Source organism: Caretta caretta, chromosome 8, assembly GCF_965140235.1.
Source record: "Caretta caretta isolate rCarCar2 chromosome 8, rCarCar1.hap1, whole genome shotgun sequence".
Taxonomy (NCBI): domain Eukaryota; kingdom Metazoa; phylum Chordata; order Testudines; family Cheloniidae; genus Caretta; species Caretta caretta.
The window spans coordinates 85,539,314-85,559,502 of NC_134213.1; the positions used below are offsets into that span (position 1 = coordinate 85,539,314).

A 20,189-nucleotide genomic window follows, 5' to 3' on the forward strand; every position below is an offset into this window, starting at 1 on the left:
TTTAGGGGTCTGCAAATGAAAAAAGTTTGAAAACCACTGCTCTAAGAAAACTAGTTTGAGATTAAATATATGGTTATTAAGGATAAATGATTTCAATTAATCAACACATCCCAAGGTGTCATTTCCACCTTTTTACAAATTGCAGAGATAGTGAAGGAGAAGCTATATTTTATTCTGACAAGGTGAGATTTGTTAAGTGTTGAAAACCTTTCTGTTCAACTTAAACCACAGTTGAGTGACTTATGATTTAGGCATGGCATTTTTCTTATTATTTTTACTTGTTCTTCCCAGGAAATACTGGACCACAGTTCCATCATGAGAGTAGGGAAGTGTGATACACATTCATGATTGTAAGTGACACTGCCCTACATTGCAGGCTTAATAGTGCTGCATTGACCTTCCCCTATACCCAACTCTTGAATCCTTAAAGGAATTAGTCGGTGAAGTCTGCCAGAGTATGTGAACAGCAAACTCAGTAATTGGAGCCAAAGGAAGGCCTTAAAGATCACAGGCACCCAGAGAAAATATTGTTCAGTCTATATGGTTATGGAATAGTAAGAAAAGGCCACATCATTTAGTGATTTATTGGGTATTCTTAAACTCAGAAAACTGCATTTGCCAACAGAAGTTGGAGGGGTTCACCACCTCTCAGGATCAGGCCCTACAGCAACGGTGAACACTACCTAGTTTCACAGTGCTACAGGCAATTGGTTTTCTCCCAGACACTAAATTGAACTCTTTTAGTGATGTTTTGGGCTGCTTTGTCAAATGAACTGGATTTTATTGAATGGTCTCAGTGCGTCACGTTGAGAACAGAGGCGTCTGAGTATGTCACATGGGAGGCTAGCCACGATGTATTCATAAGAAGTTCAGTAATCCATGTTGTGCTTATTTAGGAATAAGTTTCACAAATGCCATTTTGAAATATTTTAACAGGTTACTAAATATAACTTTGATGACAGTGCTGTTAGGTGCAAAACCACAAACTTCTCCAGTTTTTCTTTCAGCACTTAGACTATTTTCTTGTACGAAATGCACAGTTGTCTTTCCATCCAGATTTTCTTTAAACTGCAGCAAGGGATTATCTCTAATGTCATAGCACATTTTTGAAACTGCTGTTATATAACTGAATCATCAAGCTACTTTTGTCTGTCATTTCGGAGTTGGTCTGAACTATTACCTTGGTTATTTTTCCTCCCTCTTTTATATAGTTTCTTTATTTTTCTCATGCGTTCATACTGGAGTTTCTTTATTTTCTCATGCGTTCCTCTTTGCTTAGTGGTGTTCCCTGTTATCTCTTGAAGAACACCATTTCTCTTTGAGGTGGTTCCTAGCTCATGCTATCCTTGAAAGCAACTTTAAATTTAAAACCCACAGTCCAGCTGACTGAAGATTGTAAGACCCAGCTACTTGTCTTTTTGGCATATTTAACTTGGTAACGTGTTTGCAGTTCATGAACCCGTTTTCCTTTGTGCATAAATGAATGTCTCTTAGCTATACACTCTTAGGGTCATGGAACTTCAAAGAAGAGCTGAGGTCTGGTGAGAAAGGGGACTCCCAGCTTGGAAATCAGGAGCAAAACTTTAGCATGCTGTATCCACAACAAAGTGGAGGGCATCTACAAGAAAGGCTTTGATGTGTAACTGGTTTTTTTTTCTTCCTGCCTGGCCCCTAGTAAATTCCACTAGTTGTGATTTTATTTCATTTCCTCTATAGCAATGCCTCTTCTTGGACTCTTCTTTCCTTCCCTACCATGATGCTCTAGGAAAATGGTGATTTTCTTTTCTTCAGAACTCTTTATGTTCCTTCTTTACTTATCTCGAGCGTACTTAAGGATAGTTTCACGGCTAAAGCACAAAACTAGTTGCTAGAAGGTCTGGGTTCTGTCCTCGTCTCTGCCTCAATTTTCCCTTATGTAAGATTGGAACAATAGTAGTTAACTAACTTATAAGGTTTATAAAGCACTTTTGAGATGCTATAGAAGAAAGGCAAATATTTTATCATTCAAGGTTCAAACCTTGGCATGGAGCCTTCTGTGCAGTAGAACTTTGCCTTTGCTGCCTTCTGCAAGGACAGGTGGCCTGACCCACTCCTATTCCTTCCTGGATTTAAATGAGTGTGGAATTTGGGGACCAAACTGAAAAAGAAAAAAAGTAATCCAGTTTGATCTGACCTGAAACCATTTTTTTCAAGATTTTTCATCAAATTGAAAAACACAAAAAATAATTTTGAGTCAACAGCGAGTTGACCTTTTTTGGGGGTTTTCACCCTTATTTGTGAGAGGTTTTTTATATTGACCACATTTCAAAATATATGTTCTTTTGAAATGAAAAACTCAAGCCAAAATGTTTTGAAATGGTCAAAATGAAAATCAATTTTTTTTTTAGTGGCCCACACAAGCCGCACCCTGGCAGGGTCCTGCCCCCAAATAAGAGGCAAGCCATGAAGAAACAATCAGAATTTTAAATTCACAGCCTATTTTGGAGCAGCTCTTCTAAAACTAAAAACAAGCAACTAGATATCATTATTGAGGTTTGTCCGTCTTTAAAAACAAAACTCTTAAAAGCTTGGGCTGGGTAGTTAAAAGAGGAAGAGACTGCATCAGGAAAGATACAGGATGAGAGTAAATGTTTTTTACATGTGGCCATATAGAGGCAAGTTCTTACTTACTAGTCTTATTTCCTTTCTTCTTTTTCTACTAATTTAATACGGATTTGTAAACAGCAGTTGAAAGCTAAAGAGTGCTGTGTTTAGAGCTCTGGGACAGCTTTGTCCTTTTGTTACATTTTAGTTGGCAGTGGGTAGTGCCTATAGTGGCTGTTGAGTACAGGTAACAGAGAAATCCCATATCAATCAATCAATCAATATAATCTCACTTTCAGACTCAGTTTCCTTCCTTCTCTCGTCTCCCCTTTTCTCTGATTGTTTTGTAGACTGATAGATTTTAAGACCATTATGATCAAGTGGTCTGCATAACACAAACCTTCTGCATAACACAAACCACAGGTAGAACCTTGCCAATTAATTTCTGCATAAAGCCTGTAACTTCTGTTTGATCTATAGCATATCTTTTAAAAATATATCCAGGCTTGACGTAATGACTTCAAGTGATGAAGAATCCACCACATCTCTAGGTAAGTTGTCCCAATAGTTAATTACACTTAGTGTTAATTTTTTGTGTGCCCTATTTCTAGTCTGAATTTGTCTAGTTTCAGGTTCCGCTCAACAGATCTCATTACACCTCTTTCTGCTAAATTTGAGAGTTACCTTCTATGAGAAATCTTGTCCCCATTTGGGTGCTTGTACACTGTGTTCAATTCACCTCTTATCCTTTTCTTGGATAAACTAAATAGATTGTGTTCTGAAATCTCTCACTATAAGGCATGTTTTTCTGGTATTTGAATCATTCTTGTAGCTCTGTTCTGAGCCCTTTCCAATATGTCAATGTTCTTTTTGAAGCATGGGCACCAATAATGGGCTCATTAATGCCCTTTCTTTCTACAACATTTCTGTCCTCGCCTCTGATCCACCTAGGGTGACCAGGTGTCCTGATTTTATAGGACAGTCCTGATATTTGGGGCTTTTTCTTATATAGGCACCTATTATACCACACCTCCTGTCCCGATTTTTCACACTTGCTATCTGGTCACCCTAGATCCACCTGTCGGCAGCTGGCTGAGACTGAAAATATATCCCATTAAAATGCCAAAGACATTTTCCCTAACCCACAAATCATAGTCCCCAGTTCTGAATCAGTTATATTTCAGTATGCTTATGGCACTGATTTGAATCTGGAATGGAATCCTGGTCCCATTGAAGCCAATGGGAAAACTTCCATTAGCTTCAATGGAACCAGGATTTCACTTCAAGACACTGTCTTCCTGCATCCCACTTACCTGACTGCACTAATAAAACAGACAGGATTTTTTTCTTCTCTTTATCTGTGTAACCATCTAGAAAATAAACTTACGGACCATATGATGTGTGAATGGCCTTCATGATGATTAGATTTACAGGCAGGTTTGGTGATGTTTTTTATTGTAGCTTCAGACAGAAAATCTGTCTCCAGACTAAAATGCCTGTTTTAATATTCATTATCCTTACACTACAACATAGTTATCAGAATTGGGTTTAACATTCAAAAATCTTTTGGTTGAACTAGACTGTGAAAAAATATTTAACCATCAGAATATGAAATATGTTATTATCTTCTGATAAGATCCAACAATTTACTATTTTGTTAGAATTTATATCAGCTCAATCCCAGGCTCTGCTGGGAAATGAATCTTAGTTTGGTGCACTTGCACTGTACAAGGCTTATTCAGCATTCAGCCTTCCTATGTTAATCTTTTGGGATATATTTAATACTGATAGTTACTGAGAAAATGGAGTTTTTTGAAAAAATCCATTTCAGTCTGCTGATGAGTAGCACAGACGTGAACATAAAATGGGGAAATGATATGCATTGGACTTGTGATGATTGCAATATTTTATTAGAATTGCCTCCGATTTTTTTAAACTTCTCAGAAAATATAAAAGCAAATGTTAGCAGTAGAAGAGAAGATTGCATGGTATGTCAGGGTCACAGCCTCTCCCTCTAGAAACTTAGATTTCAGTCCTGAAATTAGGTCACAAGTCAAATGAATTCCATGGTCCCAGCCTATTTAGTTCTCATGAAGACTTATCCACATTACACAAAATGCTGCACTTCAGCACAGTGGGCAGACTCTGCTCAAAAGAGGCTTCCTAATGGAATAAGTGGGGTCTTGAAGGTCAGAACAGGGATGCATTTGCAGAGCTGTGGAAGGAAGCTTGTACAAAGCATAGCCACACTATGCTTGGCTCTAGCCAACTGTTTTCAGTTCTCCTCTTCACTGAGCATTAAAATTTCACACTAGAAGACTGAGGGGAAACAGCATGATTATGTACTTTGTCTGCAAGCATGGACTTTAAAATATTAAGGATCACATTTTACCCAAAATATGAAAATAAGCTAAAAATAGAGACACTAATTTTGTAACAAAACATGAACAAATACAAATTCTTCAGGTCTTAACCCTTTGTATACACTTATGTGTCTGTCTACACAGATAAATACGATCATACATATATACATGTACAAAATTACACTGAAAATAATATTGAAAATCATCTTCCAAACAGATGGATGGATTCATTCCCATTCAATGCGTCTGGTATCCTTTTTTATCTCTAGTGTAAATATCGGAATATCTCTTGAGCATGTATTTCTGATGTGCTCAGATTCAAAAAAACTAATTGAAACAAGCTAAAAGCTCTCTGTCCTCAGGATAACACTCCAGCTGGTAAATTAATCCAGTGAGTGTTTGACTGAAGTGGTATGGTTGATTGCAGTCCTCAGTCTGTCTTTCCACAATAATTTTGGGCCAGATGCTCAGCTGGTGTAAATCAGTGTCTCTCCATTGACTTCAGTGGAGCTATATTGATTTACACCAGCTGAGGAGCTGGCACAGTGATTATTTCTGGAGTTTTTAGACAGATCCAATAAACAGTGTGAAAACCACAGAGAGCTGTTCAGCATTTTCATAAATAGTGTATTTCACATTCTGGGGAACAATCCAGACGAGTTGAGGGGTTGTGTCATTGCCTGCCCTGTAACCTTGAGGACCTCAAAATGCTTTGCTGTTTGTAGCTCCAGGCTACCTTACAACCTGCATGCAGGTCACATCCTAACGGTCTGTGAGCTGGTTCAGCATTTCTGACCCCAGCAGCCGTTCTGCAGACCCACTCTGGCCTTTACCAGCCTGGGTCGCTGTTTGCAGGGTGACCCGAACACACTTGCAGTCCCAGATTTCCCTAAAGCTGTGCGCTCTGCAGTGTCCAGCCCTCTTGTGGACAGATCAGAGAAATAATAAGATTTGTTTGTTCCTGTAAAGACACACAAATACATGACAGCTTATTAACTTAAGTAGGGATAAATAACCGCTCCCTTTAAACACCACACTGAGTTGGTTTATAATAAAATAAAACATAGGTTAAGTGAAGCTGAGTAAAAGGAATAAAGTTAGAAAGGGTTACTAGCAAATAAAAGTGAAAAAACTAAGTGTAAAACTTAATCTAGCAAGATACAGGCTTTATTCAAGATGGTTTCACTCATCAGTCATTCTTCTTCCCAGTCATGGCTAACTTTCTCCTTTCCACAGAAACACAAGGGGCTGGCTTCTCTTTTCTTCTGAGGTGAAAAATCTTTGCCTAAGCAGGTTTCTCACCCATGTTCAATTCCAGAGACTTCAACCCCATCTTGGTTGAAGGACTCATCTTTCTCAGCTTGCAAGAGCTCTGGTCTATTGTCTGTGCAGTGATGGTGCCAAAAATGGCTTCTGTCCTTGTTTATATCTTCCAAGTTCAAAGAACTGGTTTCAAGAAGGCAGAAGGACCTCGTGCTGTTCTACCCTTTATGTGGGCTTCCCATCCCTCTGTATGATTTCTGTGTAAATGGTGCTTCCATTGTTTCTGATTCCACCATACTTAATTTACAAAGGAGAGAGGTAGATAGCTGGGACATTCCCTCCTGTATGGGCAGACTATATAGCCTAATATCAGTGAGTATCTATAATTCCTTATATAGAGTTAATACATATAGTTCACAATTATATGACTCACTAGTGTGTTATTAGCTTTCAGAAAAGAGCTCACTCTGTACACTTTTATAATACAGCAATATTGTATACAATCAGTTGAATCAATTGCTTATCATTTGAGGTTCAGCATCCCTGTCTTTATAGACCAGTAAGCCTTTGAAATGGATTCTTCTGGAAAAGTAAAACCCAGACCTAGCTCTCTCCTTCTGGGTGTAGACCAGTGTCTCTCAACCTTCTGATACCAGGGATCGGCTTGCTGCCTTCCTAAACTGTGCCAGGGAGATCGCAGGGACTGGTGCCGGTCCACGGACTGGTAGTTCAGAAACACTGGTGTAAACAACATGCTGTCTTCTCCCCTGCTTGTTAATGTAAGGTTTGCCTCCTCTTCTTGTTACGTTGATAAGTCTGTTTTACTGCTTATATGTATATAGAGGTAAACACAGATTTCTTTGTTTAGGGTAGATCTGTTTAACAACCCCCCACACACATACCTGGTTTGTGTGCAGTGTTATTGCAGCCCAGGAAATGACAAGTGGGTGAAGTAATATCTGAAAAGAGCTGTGTAAGCTCAAAAGCTTGTCTCTCTCACCAGCGGAAGTTGGTCCAATGAAAGATATTTATCTCTAAACTCCTGTTTTGAACACATTTTAGTTATAATTCCAGTATACCCATTGTGTACATACAACATGCAAGAATATTAATGATCAGTGAGTTACTAGTTTTCAGATGATACCTCACAAGACATATTTTGTACCAAGGTTTTTTCCGTAGTGTGTAGGGTGTGACTAGAGGGATGCTAACTGTCCGTGTATAACAGGTATTTTCATTCCTGTGAAGTGTTTGTAGCAACGAAGGAAGTGACCTATATTGGGAAAGTCACATAAGTGTGCATTAGCATAAAATCATGATTCATAAAGGCTTCAAGGGTGACTGTCAAGAAATGTTTCAGGCCAGAGCCACACATTTTTTTTGTCTTGACTCTGCCGCTACCAAGAATACGATATAAATCATGATGAAGTTTATAAAACACAGCATTATGTCAATGTGGGTGATTGCTGCTTAGATACCTAGGTGATAGATACCTTTGACTCTACCTTGGATATCCACATCCAATCCCCTTCCTCTTTCCCCACTAGGTTGTGTTTGTGTGTGTGTTGGGGGAAGGGGAGGGGGTTCTCAGAGTTCTGTTCTTAGGTTGCTCCCCTTCTGTCTTTGCCCCCTTTCTCGAAATGATCTTCTCTGTTCACACAGCTCCAACTACCATCTTTTACACCAATGACTCTCAAATCAGCCTTGCTACTCCAGGCCTCCATTGTCCATTCGCGTTCACATCTCAACCTGTCTTTCTGATGGTCTGAAAACCTGAACTTTTTAAAACTGTGCACTCATTAGGGCAAGGCCTGTGTCTTCTGCTGTGATTGGAAAGTGCTTAGCAGTTTATGGGTGCCTCTGCAATATAAATATTAACTTTCAACTTTTTGTGGCTATCTTCCTTAAGGGTCAGGCTGAGGAAAAAACCATAAGTGTTAGTCATTTCCTGAGCTCCATCCAAAACACAAACTCTGCCCACTCATGACTCTAAAATGAGGTGCTGCTCACAATAGATTATGCTGATCTTTGTGATAGGATCATCTCACTCCTTTCTTGGGTCCTGTGGTCAGTACTGAAACAGTTGACAATTTAAATGTCAACATCGTTATCATCAGGCTTCAGAGTCAACAACCTGAAGAGTCTGATGCAGAGGAGTGCTGGCAAGAAACAGATTATTTCTTATAGCTAATGGAATTTTAATCAGTGCCTGTATCTTTGGCAACACCCTGGGATCTATATTGTTGTAGTATGTTATACACCCCACTGAGACGAATGGGCTGTTTCACTTTTCTTAGCGCTCCTGTTGCAAGCTCTCAGCAGACATCAATTCATGGCTTTCTTCTGATTCACATTTTGCAGATTTCCTTTGCAACCATAAAGGCTAGAGACTTAATTTTTTTAAATTAAAGCTTTCTGGTGCACAATATTCAGCCACCAAGAAGAAGTACAACTCAGTGAGACAACACGGGCCAGCTCATTTCAACCCCTCTCATTAAAGATTCTCTGAAGAAAACTTAAGAAAGTCCAGTGTTTAGGTTGATAGGTTAACAAAGCACTGTTTGCATTAAAACCTCTTTAGTACCTTTCTTGCGCACTTTCTAGTCTCCACAGTAGGAGCGGTATGCTCAAAAGGAAGTATCCCTGAACATACTGAATCTGCCACTAACTCAAATATTTATTCAGCTTTGCTGAATAGTGCCCTTTGGTCTGGCCACACTGTCTGATAAAAGTACCAACCACTCTATTCAGATCCATACCAGCAGAGATGATCTCTCAGTTCAGGCTACAATCAAGTAGGGGAGCCTGAATTCTGTACATAGACCACAAAACAGACAAAAATTCTTTTTCCTACAGCGTGGTTTCTTAGAGGGATTTCAAAACATAGGCATCAGGCCTGCAGAGAATTCTGTGTGAGCAGACCCCTGCACTCAGGCAGAGCTCCATTCACGCTGAGCTCTGAGCAGTGTTGTTGCCTTAACGGTCACCTTAGGTTTGTCCACAAAGGAGTGATATTTCCCGTCGTCTATATTTATACATGTAGATTGTGAGCTCTCTGGACGGGGGAAGAGGCTGTCTTTTTGTTATATGTTTGCACAGGGCCTAACACAAAGGGATCCAGGTCTGTGGGTGCTGTCATAATACTGGTACAACTCTAATATTACGAAGAATGGTTTCTTGCTAGTGCAACATCTTGGACAGAATTGCACACGTAAGACATTATGAACTGTAAAAATAACGAGGGCTCCTTGTGGCACCTAAATTTGTTAGTCTCTAAGGTGCCACAAGGACTCCTCATTGTTTTTGCTGATACAGACTAACACGGCTACCACTCTGAAACCTGTCATTATGTAGAATTGGAGGATGAAGCAAGTAGTCCCCAAGCAGAATCATTAGCCACGAAATGCATGGTTTGTCAGTGAATAAGTGCTTCCAATCTCTGATACTCAATATTCATAAAAAGAAAAGGAGTACTTGTGGCACCTTAGAGACTAACAAATTTATTTGAGCATAAGCTTTCGTGAGCTACAGCTCACTTCATCGGATGGCCCCTACAATATTCGTAGTCATTATTTATTTATCTGAATCCTGTTAACACCTCCATGTACTATGTTATCTCCATGAAGACACAGGAACAAAGTGTTTTCTTACTTTGCGCGGCCACATATAACAAAGTGAGTAAGCCAATCCATTTCTGAAAGGTGTTAAAAAGCAAAGCAGTACCCATAAACTAAACAAAATGACAAGAAGTAGGCAATAAAATCTAGCATGGGGGCTAGAAATGTGCACTTATCAAATGAGATTATTTTATTACTTCACCTGGCTAAAATGAATCTGATGGGTTTATCAGTGATTTATTTCTATGGAGACAGCAATGTTCAAGTAGAATAGTCAGGCTAACAACAAAATTTGGGCAAGATATTGGGGTGCAACTGAACTGCAAAAAGGCAAAACAGCACTGCAAATTTCAAATACAGCCATGCTTTCACAATGACTTTCATGTTGTCCGGTGCATTTTAATTCATGACACAATACAATAAATATTGTCTGTGTGCATTATCATACTCTGTTACAATATCCTGTTATCCATGCAGTCATTGCTGCTGGGAAAAGGTTTGGATGCCATTTTTTGGGGGTGAAAAAATAGTTATATTTTTCCTTTTGTAATCTTTGTGTGTATTTACAGATATATTATAAAAACGTGGCAGTGATATCCATGTGAAAGACTGCAGGGGCCATATGATAAATTGCATTTATCATGCACTCTCTCCTCAACACTCTGCCCACTAATCCATCTCCCCTAGCATTTATTCTACTGTTTCACCCCCTGAGCAGCTTCCTGCAGTTTTCCTTGTCTTGAATACAAATACAACAACAAAATCAATTCGCCACCAAAATGTTTCTATTTTTTCCCTAAATGTGAGCATTTCCGCTCCAAAACAAAACCAGTTCAAAGCCCAGCACACGCAATGTTCAGTCCTGGTTACAGCAATAAATGTAATCTCCCAATCTCATGTGACCCTTCAGGGCTAGAAATGGGAGCCTAATCCTTTTGGGGAGGGGAGATTCCCAGCATTCTATTTGCTCCAGCTTTGAAAACTCCCAGTGACTTTAAGGGAGTAAAATGATATGTGTGGAACAGTCATTTTAGGTCATTTGGTGAGGTATTTTATATTTTTGTTTTAATTTTTCTGTCCTGCTAAGCCTTGGATTTCTAAGGTGAAATCCTGGTCCCACGAAGTCAGCAGGACTTTTGCCATTGATTCCACTGGAGCCAGGATTTTACCCATGGAAACAAAGGCACCTGTCTGCACAGGCAGAGGGGTGCAAGAAATAGTCCCAAATATTTATTTTAAAACTCTCCAAACCATGCGCAAAATAGTTTCTGTGCAATTATTATAATTATTTAATATTTATATTATAGCAGCACCCAGAGGCCAGGATCAGTTGTGCTAGGGCACTATAAAATCTGTGTCATACCCAGAACAGGAAATGGTGTGAGGTGGTAGAAACATTTGACACTTGAATAACTGCAAAACTTTAAGGGATGAAGTGGCACAAATGGGGATAGGCTCTGATCATACGTAATGTGACGGGGCAAGGCCAGATGGCTATAGAAAAGGAGTGGGAGAAAGATATATTAGCTCCAGTCTAAACAATTCCCTGGTACCAGGACAAGTGAAATGGCAGCTGCTCCAGGTCAATTAAGACACCTGGGGCAATTAAGAACTTTCCAGAAGGCAGGGAGAATGCTAGGTTGATTGGGACACCTGAAGCCAATCAGGGGTTGGCTGAAACTAGTTAAAAGCCTCCCAGTTAGTCAGGTGGGGGTGCATGTCAGGAGCTGTGGGAGGAAGTTGCACTGTTGGAGAGACTGAGCAGTACACACCATATCAGGCACAAGGAAGGAGGCCCTGAGGTAAGGGTGAAGTGGAGCTTGAGGAAGTGAGGGCTGCTTGTGGGAGAAGTAGCCCAGGGAATTATACATGTCATGTTTCTAAAAGGTCAGCTACCATAGCTGATACTATTAGGGTCCCTGGGCTGGAGCCCGGAGTAGAGGGTGGGCCTGGGCTCGCCCCCCCCCCACCTTTGCCCCTTGATTAATCATTGAGACTGGGAGACAACAGAGACTGTGCAAGGAAGGATAACTTCTCCTCACCTCCCTCACTGGTTTATGATGAAAATGGCTCGGTAGACTGTGACCCTTGTCTCTAGATAGAGAAGGGTTATGTGGAGAGTCACAGTGAGCCCCTGAGGCTAGCGAAATCCACCAGGAAATGCGGGACCCACGGAGGCAAGGACAGCGCTTTGTCACAGTAATCATAAATACCATGTGTACAAGAGGGTTCTGACAACAAGAGACTTATAATTAAAGTATTGCAGTTTCCTACTTCGCCTTCCATAAGTATTTTTACCTGAGTTGTCTTTTATTAAACACTGCACCATTTAACAGCCACTCTCTGGAGGGTGAGAAACTGAGCCTGAGTAAAGTATCAGAATTAGTGTGAAACAAAATGTTAGCCTTACATTTTAAAAGGTTTAGTGCTTCTGCTGGTGTTAAGCGAAGGAAGCAGGTGACCCTATTTCCATTCATTATTTATCCATTTTGTGATACCAACTAAAATCTAATCTTCAGATTAAAGCTCTCCTCATAACTGTAGCATGCTGTCATCTGTTCTCCGGCCAGACACTCATTACAGGCCCTTGAGAAAAGCTTCATCTGTGACAACTGCAGCAAACGATAGCTTAAAGCCGCGGTTCTCAACCAGGGGTCCAGGGCTCCCTAGGGGGCCATGAGCAAGTTTCAGGGGGTCCGCCAAAATAAACCAGAGAGCAGGGCCAGCATTAGACTCACTGGAGCCCAGGGCAGAAAGCCGAATCCCAAGCCCTGCTTCTCGGGGCTGAAGCTGAAGCCCAAGAACCTTCTCCCCAGGCCGAAGCAGAAGCCTGAGCAACTTAGCTTTGTGGGGCCCCTTGTGGCATAAGGCCCTGGGCAGTTGCTCTGCTTGTTACCCCTTAACGCTGGCCCTGGCTTTTAATCTACTGAAAAACAGTTGTTGTAGACATGGGTGAGCTGTGGAATTTTATAACGTTTGGGGCTGGGGGCTCAGAAGGACAAAGGTTGAGACCCCTTTGGCTTAAAGAACAAGCAGGGTTCCATTGTCAGTTCTTTCAGTTTAACAGACTCTCCTTCATTAGATTGCCTCAGCAGATCCCCATAGTTACATAGACCTGAAACCTCGTGCTGAAATTGTTTCTCTATGGAGAGGCACATCGGTCATTCACTCTTAGTTCCTTTTTCACACCTAGAAATGTCTCTCCAAGTTTTCCAATTGTTTAAAAGTTGTGTAAACTTTCCCCACCTTTCTCCTCCTTCCCAATCATTGGGATCCGGATCTACTCTTCACCCTGTCCTTTCAAACCCATAAATAAGTGTCCCCTGTCCCATATCTCTCAAATTAGCCTCTCTAGTGGGGATCACTTTGGCCAAAAGAATCCGAGAGCTATAAGTCCTTATGTCTAATTCTCCATTCTTAATTTTTAAGGACAGTATTTCTGGGCTTTCTTCATTATACCCATCATGCTGATTGCAGCTGAATGATGGGACTTTTAATAAAACTCTGGCAAGATCTCTTTGGCCATTTGGGGGGTTTCAGGGCAGGGGTGCTGGAACAGTTTGTATAGTGGGGGTGCTGAGAGCCAGTGAACCAAACTGTAAGTCCTGTATATAGTGGAAATCACTTAAAGTCAGGGGGTGCACCCCCAACACCCCTAGTTCCAGCACCTATGTTTCAGGGTGAATCCTCCCTCCATACACACACACTTTATCCACTTTAAAAAAGAAACTTTAATATATCTTTTCTAGATGGGGCTGTGGCAAAAATAGATGTTGGAAACTTGAAACTCACCACGGCTAAACCTCTCACTGAGGAGTAATGCTTCTTCTTGTGCTTGGAAAAAATGGTTTTTTACTAGAGTTGGTTTGTAATTGTATCCTGAATGTGTGCAATAGACAATTTTGTAAAATACATAGATACATACAATAAATATATATACATTAAAGAGTACCGCTAATTAAGTCTGCACTTTTCAAAACAGACTGACTTTAAGGGTCAGATCCTTAGCTTGGCCTTGACCAGCATTGGCTTCAGTGGAACTATGCCGATTTACACCAGCTGCAGCTGGTAGCTTTTGGGATGTTAATTGATACGTCTGCTTGTTTAGACTCCTAGGCCATGTTGGAGGTGATTTAGTTTGGTAAGGCAATCCTTTACTTTCTTTTTAACTAGAAACACTCCTTAGTCCACCTCTAGATTGATTGTTGCTTAGTAGTCATCAAAAGCAAGGACTTCTTAAGGTAAGTTTATGAAGGAGAAGTGGAAGCTAGATAAGTTCAGACTAGAAATAAGGCACAGATTTTTAATGGTGAGGATAAATAACCATTGTTAAAACTTATGTTGGGTCGAGGTGGATTCTCAATCATTGACAATTTTTAAATCGAGGTTGGATGTTTTTCTAAAAGGTGTGGTATACTTGAAAAAGGAATTAATTCAGGAAAATCCTGTGGCCTGTGTAATACAGGAGGTTAAACTATATGATGTCCGTGAGCCATTCTGATCTTATAATGTATGAATCAGTCATTTACAAAGGAGGAGTTATTTTGGACACCTTTCTGATTCTTTAAAATGTTCCCTTCTGTCTTTAGGCACTGTACGGATATTCTGTGCTGTGTAATCTTCATAGTCGTCATTCTGGGTTACATTGCATTAGGAATTCTGGGTAAGTAAACGCAGGTATGGTAGTGGCTTCTCTTGCAGGGGAAGTAAATAAGTGAGTCAATTTTTAATTGAAGAGTCCATTTAACTTTAAACTTTCTAATCAATGAGCAATGTGTTTCCTAGAAGGAAATCGTGAATCATCTGCTCACATTAAATATCTGTTATAATCAGGGAGAGGTTGAAAATGATGTGTTTATTGATGAAAAACCCAAAGTAAAATATATGCAGGTAAAAATGCCATGGTTCAATCATTTTGCTATCATAAACTATAATTGAGACAGGAAAATCCTGGCACTTGTCACTCGTCAAAAAACAAAAGCTAGAGAAATACGTGTTGTTTTTTTTTAAGGGGCTTTGCATTCTTTAAAATATTAGGGAGAGACTCTATGGGAGCAATGAATGGAACAGAAAAAAATTAATTTAATTGTAGGACACAGAGCTGTTTGCTTATCAGGATATTCCGTGATATCGTTTTAGTTTGCTTCTCTGAGAGAACTTCACAGAGACTATCTAAATGAGTAAGGGCAAATGCCAGCTACCATAAAAGTACAGTTACTGTGTGTTTGCATATTTGGCTGAACTTAATTTCCTAATAAAAGACCATACGGCCCTGGCTTAGACGCAAGAAATGTCATCGCTCTTTTTTTAATTTTGTGTTAGTATTTTCTCTACTGTACAAAACCAAACTGCTATGTGTAGTGTCAGAAAATGACAATAAGCAAGATTGATTTTACACAACCAGTAGAAATCAGTAAGTATACAGGAATGTACATCATCCTCTCATTAAAATATACTATTGGCACAGTATCCCAAAAGTCATAATTTGTTCTCTGTGTCTCTTCAGCTTTCTGTCTCTCTCACTTTACCCTGTAGTATTTAAGCACTGAACTGGTAGTTAAGATTTTGCTTCTTCTCTCTTCAGGGGCTCCTGTGTGTGTGTGGTGTTCATTCCCTTGTTCACACATGCTGGTTGTCCCTTCTTGGAACATCATGCTTTCAGAAAAGGGGAAAGGGAAGGAAATAAAGTGAATACACTTGCAAGCAATAACAGTCAAGGGAGTCATTGCAGTTGAAAGGTAGCACCACACACTGACCCCATAACAGGCAGTTGTGGTCTAATGAATGGAGCATGATGCTGACAGGCAGGAGACCTGTGTTCCACTCACGATTATGTCACTAAGTTGCTGTGCAACGTCAGGCAAGTAACGTAACTGATCTGTGCCTCAGTTTCTCTATCTGTAAAACCAAGATAATACCTACCTTTGTAAAGGGCTTTGAGATCTATGGATGAAAAAAAATCTGTATAAGGGCAAAGAGTTAACTAATAAGCTATTAATACAGGTCCTGTGCCTGTGTACCATACATGGATCCAATACTTTAATGGTTTCATTAGCTGTGGGATTCTCCTTGGGGACAGTAGTGGGCAGAGGGTGAGGGAGAAGGGTGTTTCTAACTGTAATTCATGCATTATTTTGTCACATTCAGACTAGCTTGTCTGCAGTCCTTTGGCTTCCTTGCACAGGTCAGACTCTGATGCTTCCTTAACATTGATGGCATCCTACTTCTGGATGAGGATCTGTCTGGTCTGTATCTGCGGCTGCTACTGAAGTGCGTCTGAATGAAATTTTGCATAGGCTCTCTCATCTCATCTTTGCCTCCTCTTTTGATCCTGCTGCTTGTACTAGTTGTTGTAGAGTGATGCTACGATCCTAGTTGCCCCTGCTTTAATTGCCCAGTTACATTGTCTGTACCTCACTGGCCTCTTGTTTCCATTCCAAGCTGGTACCAGCACTCATTTGATGTGTGTGTGGGTGAAAGAGAGAGAGAGAGAAACTCCACTCAGAATTACAATAGACATGAGGAACAGTTGTCCCAGCATGGACATTATATGTGTCATCACAGAACTGGGTCAGAAAACGGCAGAAAGAGATTGCTTGGTCCTGGCGCAGCAGCAGGACAGCCCTCTGCACATACAGACCTGCCAAGTCTCCCACCTAAAGCAGGAATATCCCACATTTGGAATATTTTACTTCCCTGTTCCCCCTCTAATGTTCCACCAGCTCTTCCTGCCCCCTGTTTGCTGAGCTGGTGTGTTACTGTTCTGTTCCAGTCCTTCTTTCACATCTCAAACACACACAGCCTGAGTGGAGGAGCTGGACTCAGATCGTGGGAGCATTCCTTGTTCTCTTTAATACGTGAACACTCCCCTGACAGGTGAGTGGCCCCTACTCTGGATGTTGTGTCGGACAGAGTATTGGCACACTCTCAAACAGACAGAGAGAGGCAGAAGCGAGCACTGGCAATTTGTAGTTGTGCAGCATTCTTGTGCATTCAGATCTTCCTGCCAGCCTGTACAATCTCCCTCCAGCACTGCACAAATCTCCCTTAATCCTTTGGCTAGACTTCCATGGCAGCTGTGCATGTGCCATTTCCAAACATCACGTTCTGCATGAAATACGTAAATAAGCCGAGGGAGGAAAAAGATGACTGGTTGGCCAGATTCCTCTCTTCCCTCACTCTGTGGCCTCAGACAGTGGGATCAGTGTGGTGTGTGATGGTAAATTTGTCCATATAGGGTACATTTGCACATGCCTTGGAATCCTATTAGGAAAAAACCTTCTAACCAAATGCTTAGGTATAAAACATTGAGGGGTTTGGAATCCAACCATGGATCCAGACCCAAATTTTGTGGCTGGCCACTATTTTTATCTGTGATGGGTGGACCCAAATTTTTGCATGTGAACACCCCTATTACATATCCAAATCTAAACCCCACATGGTGCCTGCTTTTTCTTTGTCCTCAAATTGTAATTCATTGTTCTTTTTACTCTTATTTTAAATGAAAGATGGGATCAGCATGGGTCCTACTCCAAAGGCCAGCCCTGCTCCAAATGGATGAGAGTCAATAAAGTTCATATGAAGAGAAAATAGATTATAAATCAGTTCTCCGTCATGAGTTATGCCTTAAGCGTCTCCTGTCCTTTGGCTTATTATAGAAATAAAAAAGTTGATTTCCCTGGTTTCTTGACTATGTGAGAATAGCTTCCTCATTTCACATGTCATTTGGCTGGATAAAGAAAGGAAATACTCAAACTAGGGCTGTAAATTAATGGCAGTTAACTCACACGATTAACTCAAAAAATTAATTGTGATTAAAAATTAATCATGATTAATCACACTGTTAAACAATAGAATACAAATTGAAATTTATTAAATATTTTGGATTGTTTCTACATTTTCAAATATATCAATTTCAATTACAACACAATACAAAGTGTACAGAGCTCACTTTATATGATTTTTTAATTACAAATATTTGCACTGTAAAATGATAAAAGAAATAGCGTTTTTCAATTCATCTCATACAAGTACTGTAGTGCAATCTCTTTATCATGAAAGTGCAACTTAAAAATGTAGGTTTTTTGTTACGTAACTGCACTCAAAAACAAAACAATGTAAAACTTTAGAGCCTACAAGTCCACTCAGTCCTACTTCTTGTTTAGCCAGTCGCTAAGAGAAACAAGTTTATTTACATTTACGGGAGATAATGCTGCCCACTTCTTAATTACAGTGTCACCTGAAAGTGAGAACAGGCTGTTGCATGGCACTGTTGTAGCTGGCATCGCAAGATATTTACATGTCAGATGTGCTAAAGATTCATATACCTCTTCATGCGTCAGCCATCAGAGGAGATGCTTCCATGCTGATGATGCTCGTTAAAAAAAAAGTGTTAATTACATTTGTGACTGAACTCCTTGGGGGAGAATTGTATGTCTCCTGCTCTGTTTTACTCACATTCTGCCATATATTTCATGTTATAGCAGTCTCGGATGATGAACCAGCACATGTTGTTCGTTTTAAGAACACTTTCACTGCAGATTTGACAAAACGCAAAGAAGATACCAATGTGAGATTTCTAAAAATAACTACAGCACTCGACCCAAGGTTTTAGAATCTGAAGTGCTTTCCAAAATCTGAGAGGAATGTGGTGTGGAGCATGCTTTCAGAAATCTTAAAAGAGCAACACTCTGATGCGGAAACTACAGAACCCAAGCCACCAAATAAGAAAATCATCCTTCTGGTGGTGGCATCTGATTCAGATGATGAAAATGAACATGTGTCAGTCCGCACTGCTTTGGATCGTAATCGAGGAGAACCTGTCATCAGCATGGATACATGTTCTCTGTAATGAGTTGAAGCATGAAGGGATATATGAATCTTTAGCATATCTGGCATGTAAATATCTTGTGATGCCGGCTACAACAGTACAATGCAAATGCCTGTTCTCACTTTTAGGTGACATTGAAAACAAGAAGCAGGCAGCATTATCTTCTGAAAATGTAAAAAAAACTTGTTTGTCTGAGTGATTAGCTGAACAAGAAGTAGGACTGATTGGACTTGTAGGCTCTAAAGTTTTACATTATCTTATTTTTGAATGCAGGTTATTTTGGTATATAATTCTACATTTGTAATTTCAACTTTCGTGATAGAGATTGCACTACAGTACTTGTATGAAGTGAATTGAAAAATACTATTTCTTTTGTTTTTTACAGTGCAAATATTTGTAATCAAAAATAAATATAAAGTGAGCACTGTACACTTTGTATTCTGTGTTGTAACTGAAATCAATATATTTGAAAATGTGGAAAAACTTCCAAAAATATTTAAATAAATGGTATTTTATTATTGTTTAATAGCGTGATTAATTGCAATTAATTTTTTTAATCGCTTGACAACCCTAACTCAAACCCATCACTTGGAGCTGCTATTGGCTGAAAATCTGTGGCTCACTTTCTACCCACAGCTATGTGTGCACAACTCCCACTGGCCTCAGTGAGACATGCACTTCAGCCCTCTTGAAACACACACCAAGCCCAATTATACGTGTTTCAAGAAGGCTGTGTGGGGTCTGGGTAAAAGGTAATCGAATCTCCTTGAAAGATCAAACTCGGTGATCTATGATAATATCCTATCTCCATCCTGCTTCAGTGGTGGTTGCTGTTGAATGATTATACTGAACAGAAATATTTATTACATGAGTTATTCCTTGCCATAATTATGTTATCTTTGCAGATAATGCGATAAATGAAAGGGGGGTAGCTCTCTTTTATGGACACCCAGCCAGCCAGTTAGCTATAAAATCCCTCTTGGTAGCTGTTCTCTACTTTCTTTACCTGTAAAGGGTTAAAATGTCTGACTGCATGCATAGGTAAAAGGAAGGGAGTGGGCACCTGTCCAAAAGAGCCAATGGGAAGGCTAGAACTTTTTAAAATTGTGGGGTGGGGGGGGGGGGGGAGCTGAACTTTCCATTTGTCTGTCTGTCTGTTCTCCATAGAGGGGGGACAGAGCAGAGACACGACTGGGACAATGCTGTAAAAAGCTTTAAAAGCAGGTATGACAAATCATCAAATCATACCTCGAACCTACTTATCTGAAACCCCAGATATGTAAGTAGTTCAGGGAATGCCTATGAAAAAAAAACACGATTAGGTTTTTTTCTTTTATTTCTTATTGGCTTGTGGACTCCTCTGTGCTAACCCCCAAATGCTTTTGTTTTTCTTGTAACGTTTAAGCTGAACCTCAAGAGCACTATCTTGATGCTTAAGTTTTGTAATTTGTTTTTTTAAGATCTAGCAAAAAGTTTAAGTTCCAAAGGTACTTTCTTTCTCTTTGTTTTTAATAAAATTTACCTTTAAAATAA

At 40.0% G+C, this 20,189-nt stretch overlaps 1 protein-coding gene across 7 annotated transcripts in view; it reads left to right on the forward strand.

Moving 5' to 3' along the window:
* SLC44A5 (solute carrier family 44 member 5) overlaps positions 1-20,189 on the forward strand; it is a 205,636-nt gene that overhangs the window by 132,096 nt on the left and 53,351 nt on the right. For 4 of the 7 annotated variants that reach the window (XM_048860855.2, XM_048860857.2, XM_048860858.2 and 1 more), the window contains exon 3: positions 14,416-14,489. The exons of the other annotated variants lie outside the window; for them this stretch is intronic. In XM_048860855.2, the coding sequence (XP_048716812.1) occupies positions 14,416-14,489 (74 nt within the window). The remainder of the gene's footprint in view (positions 1-14,415; positions 14,490-20,189) is intronic. 7 annotated transcript variants of the gene reach the window in all.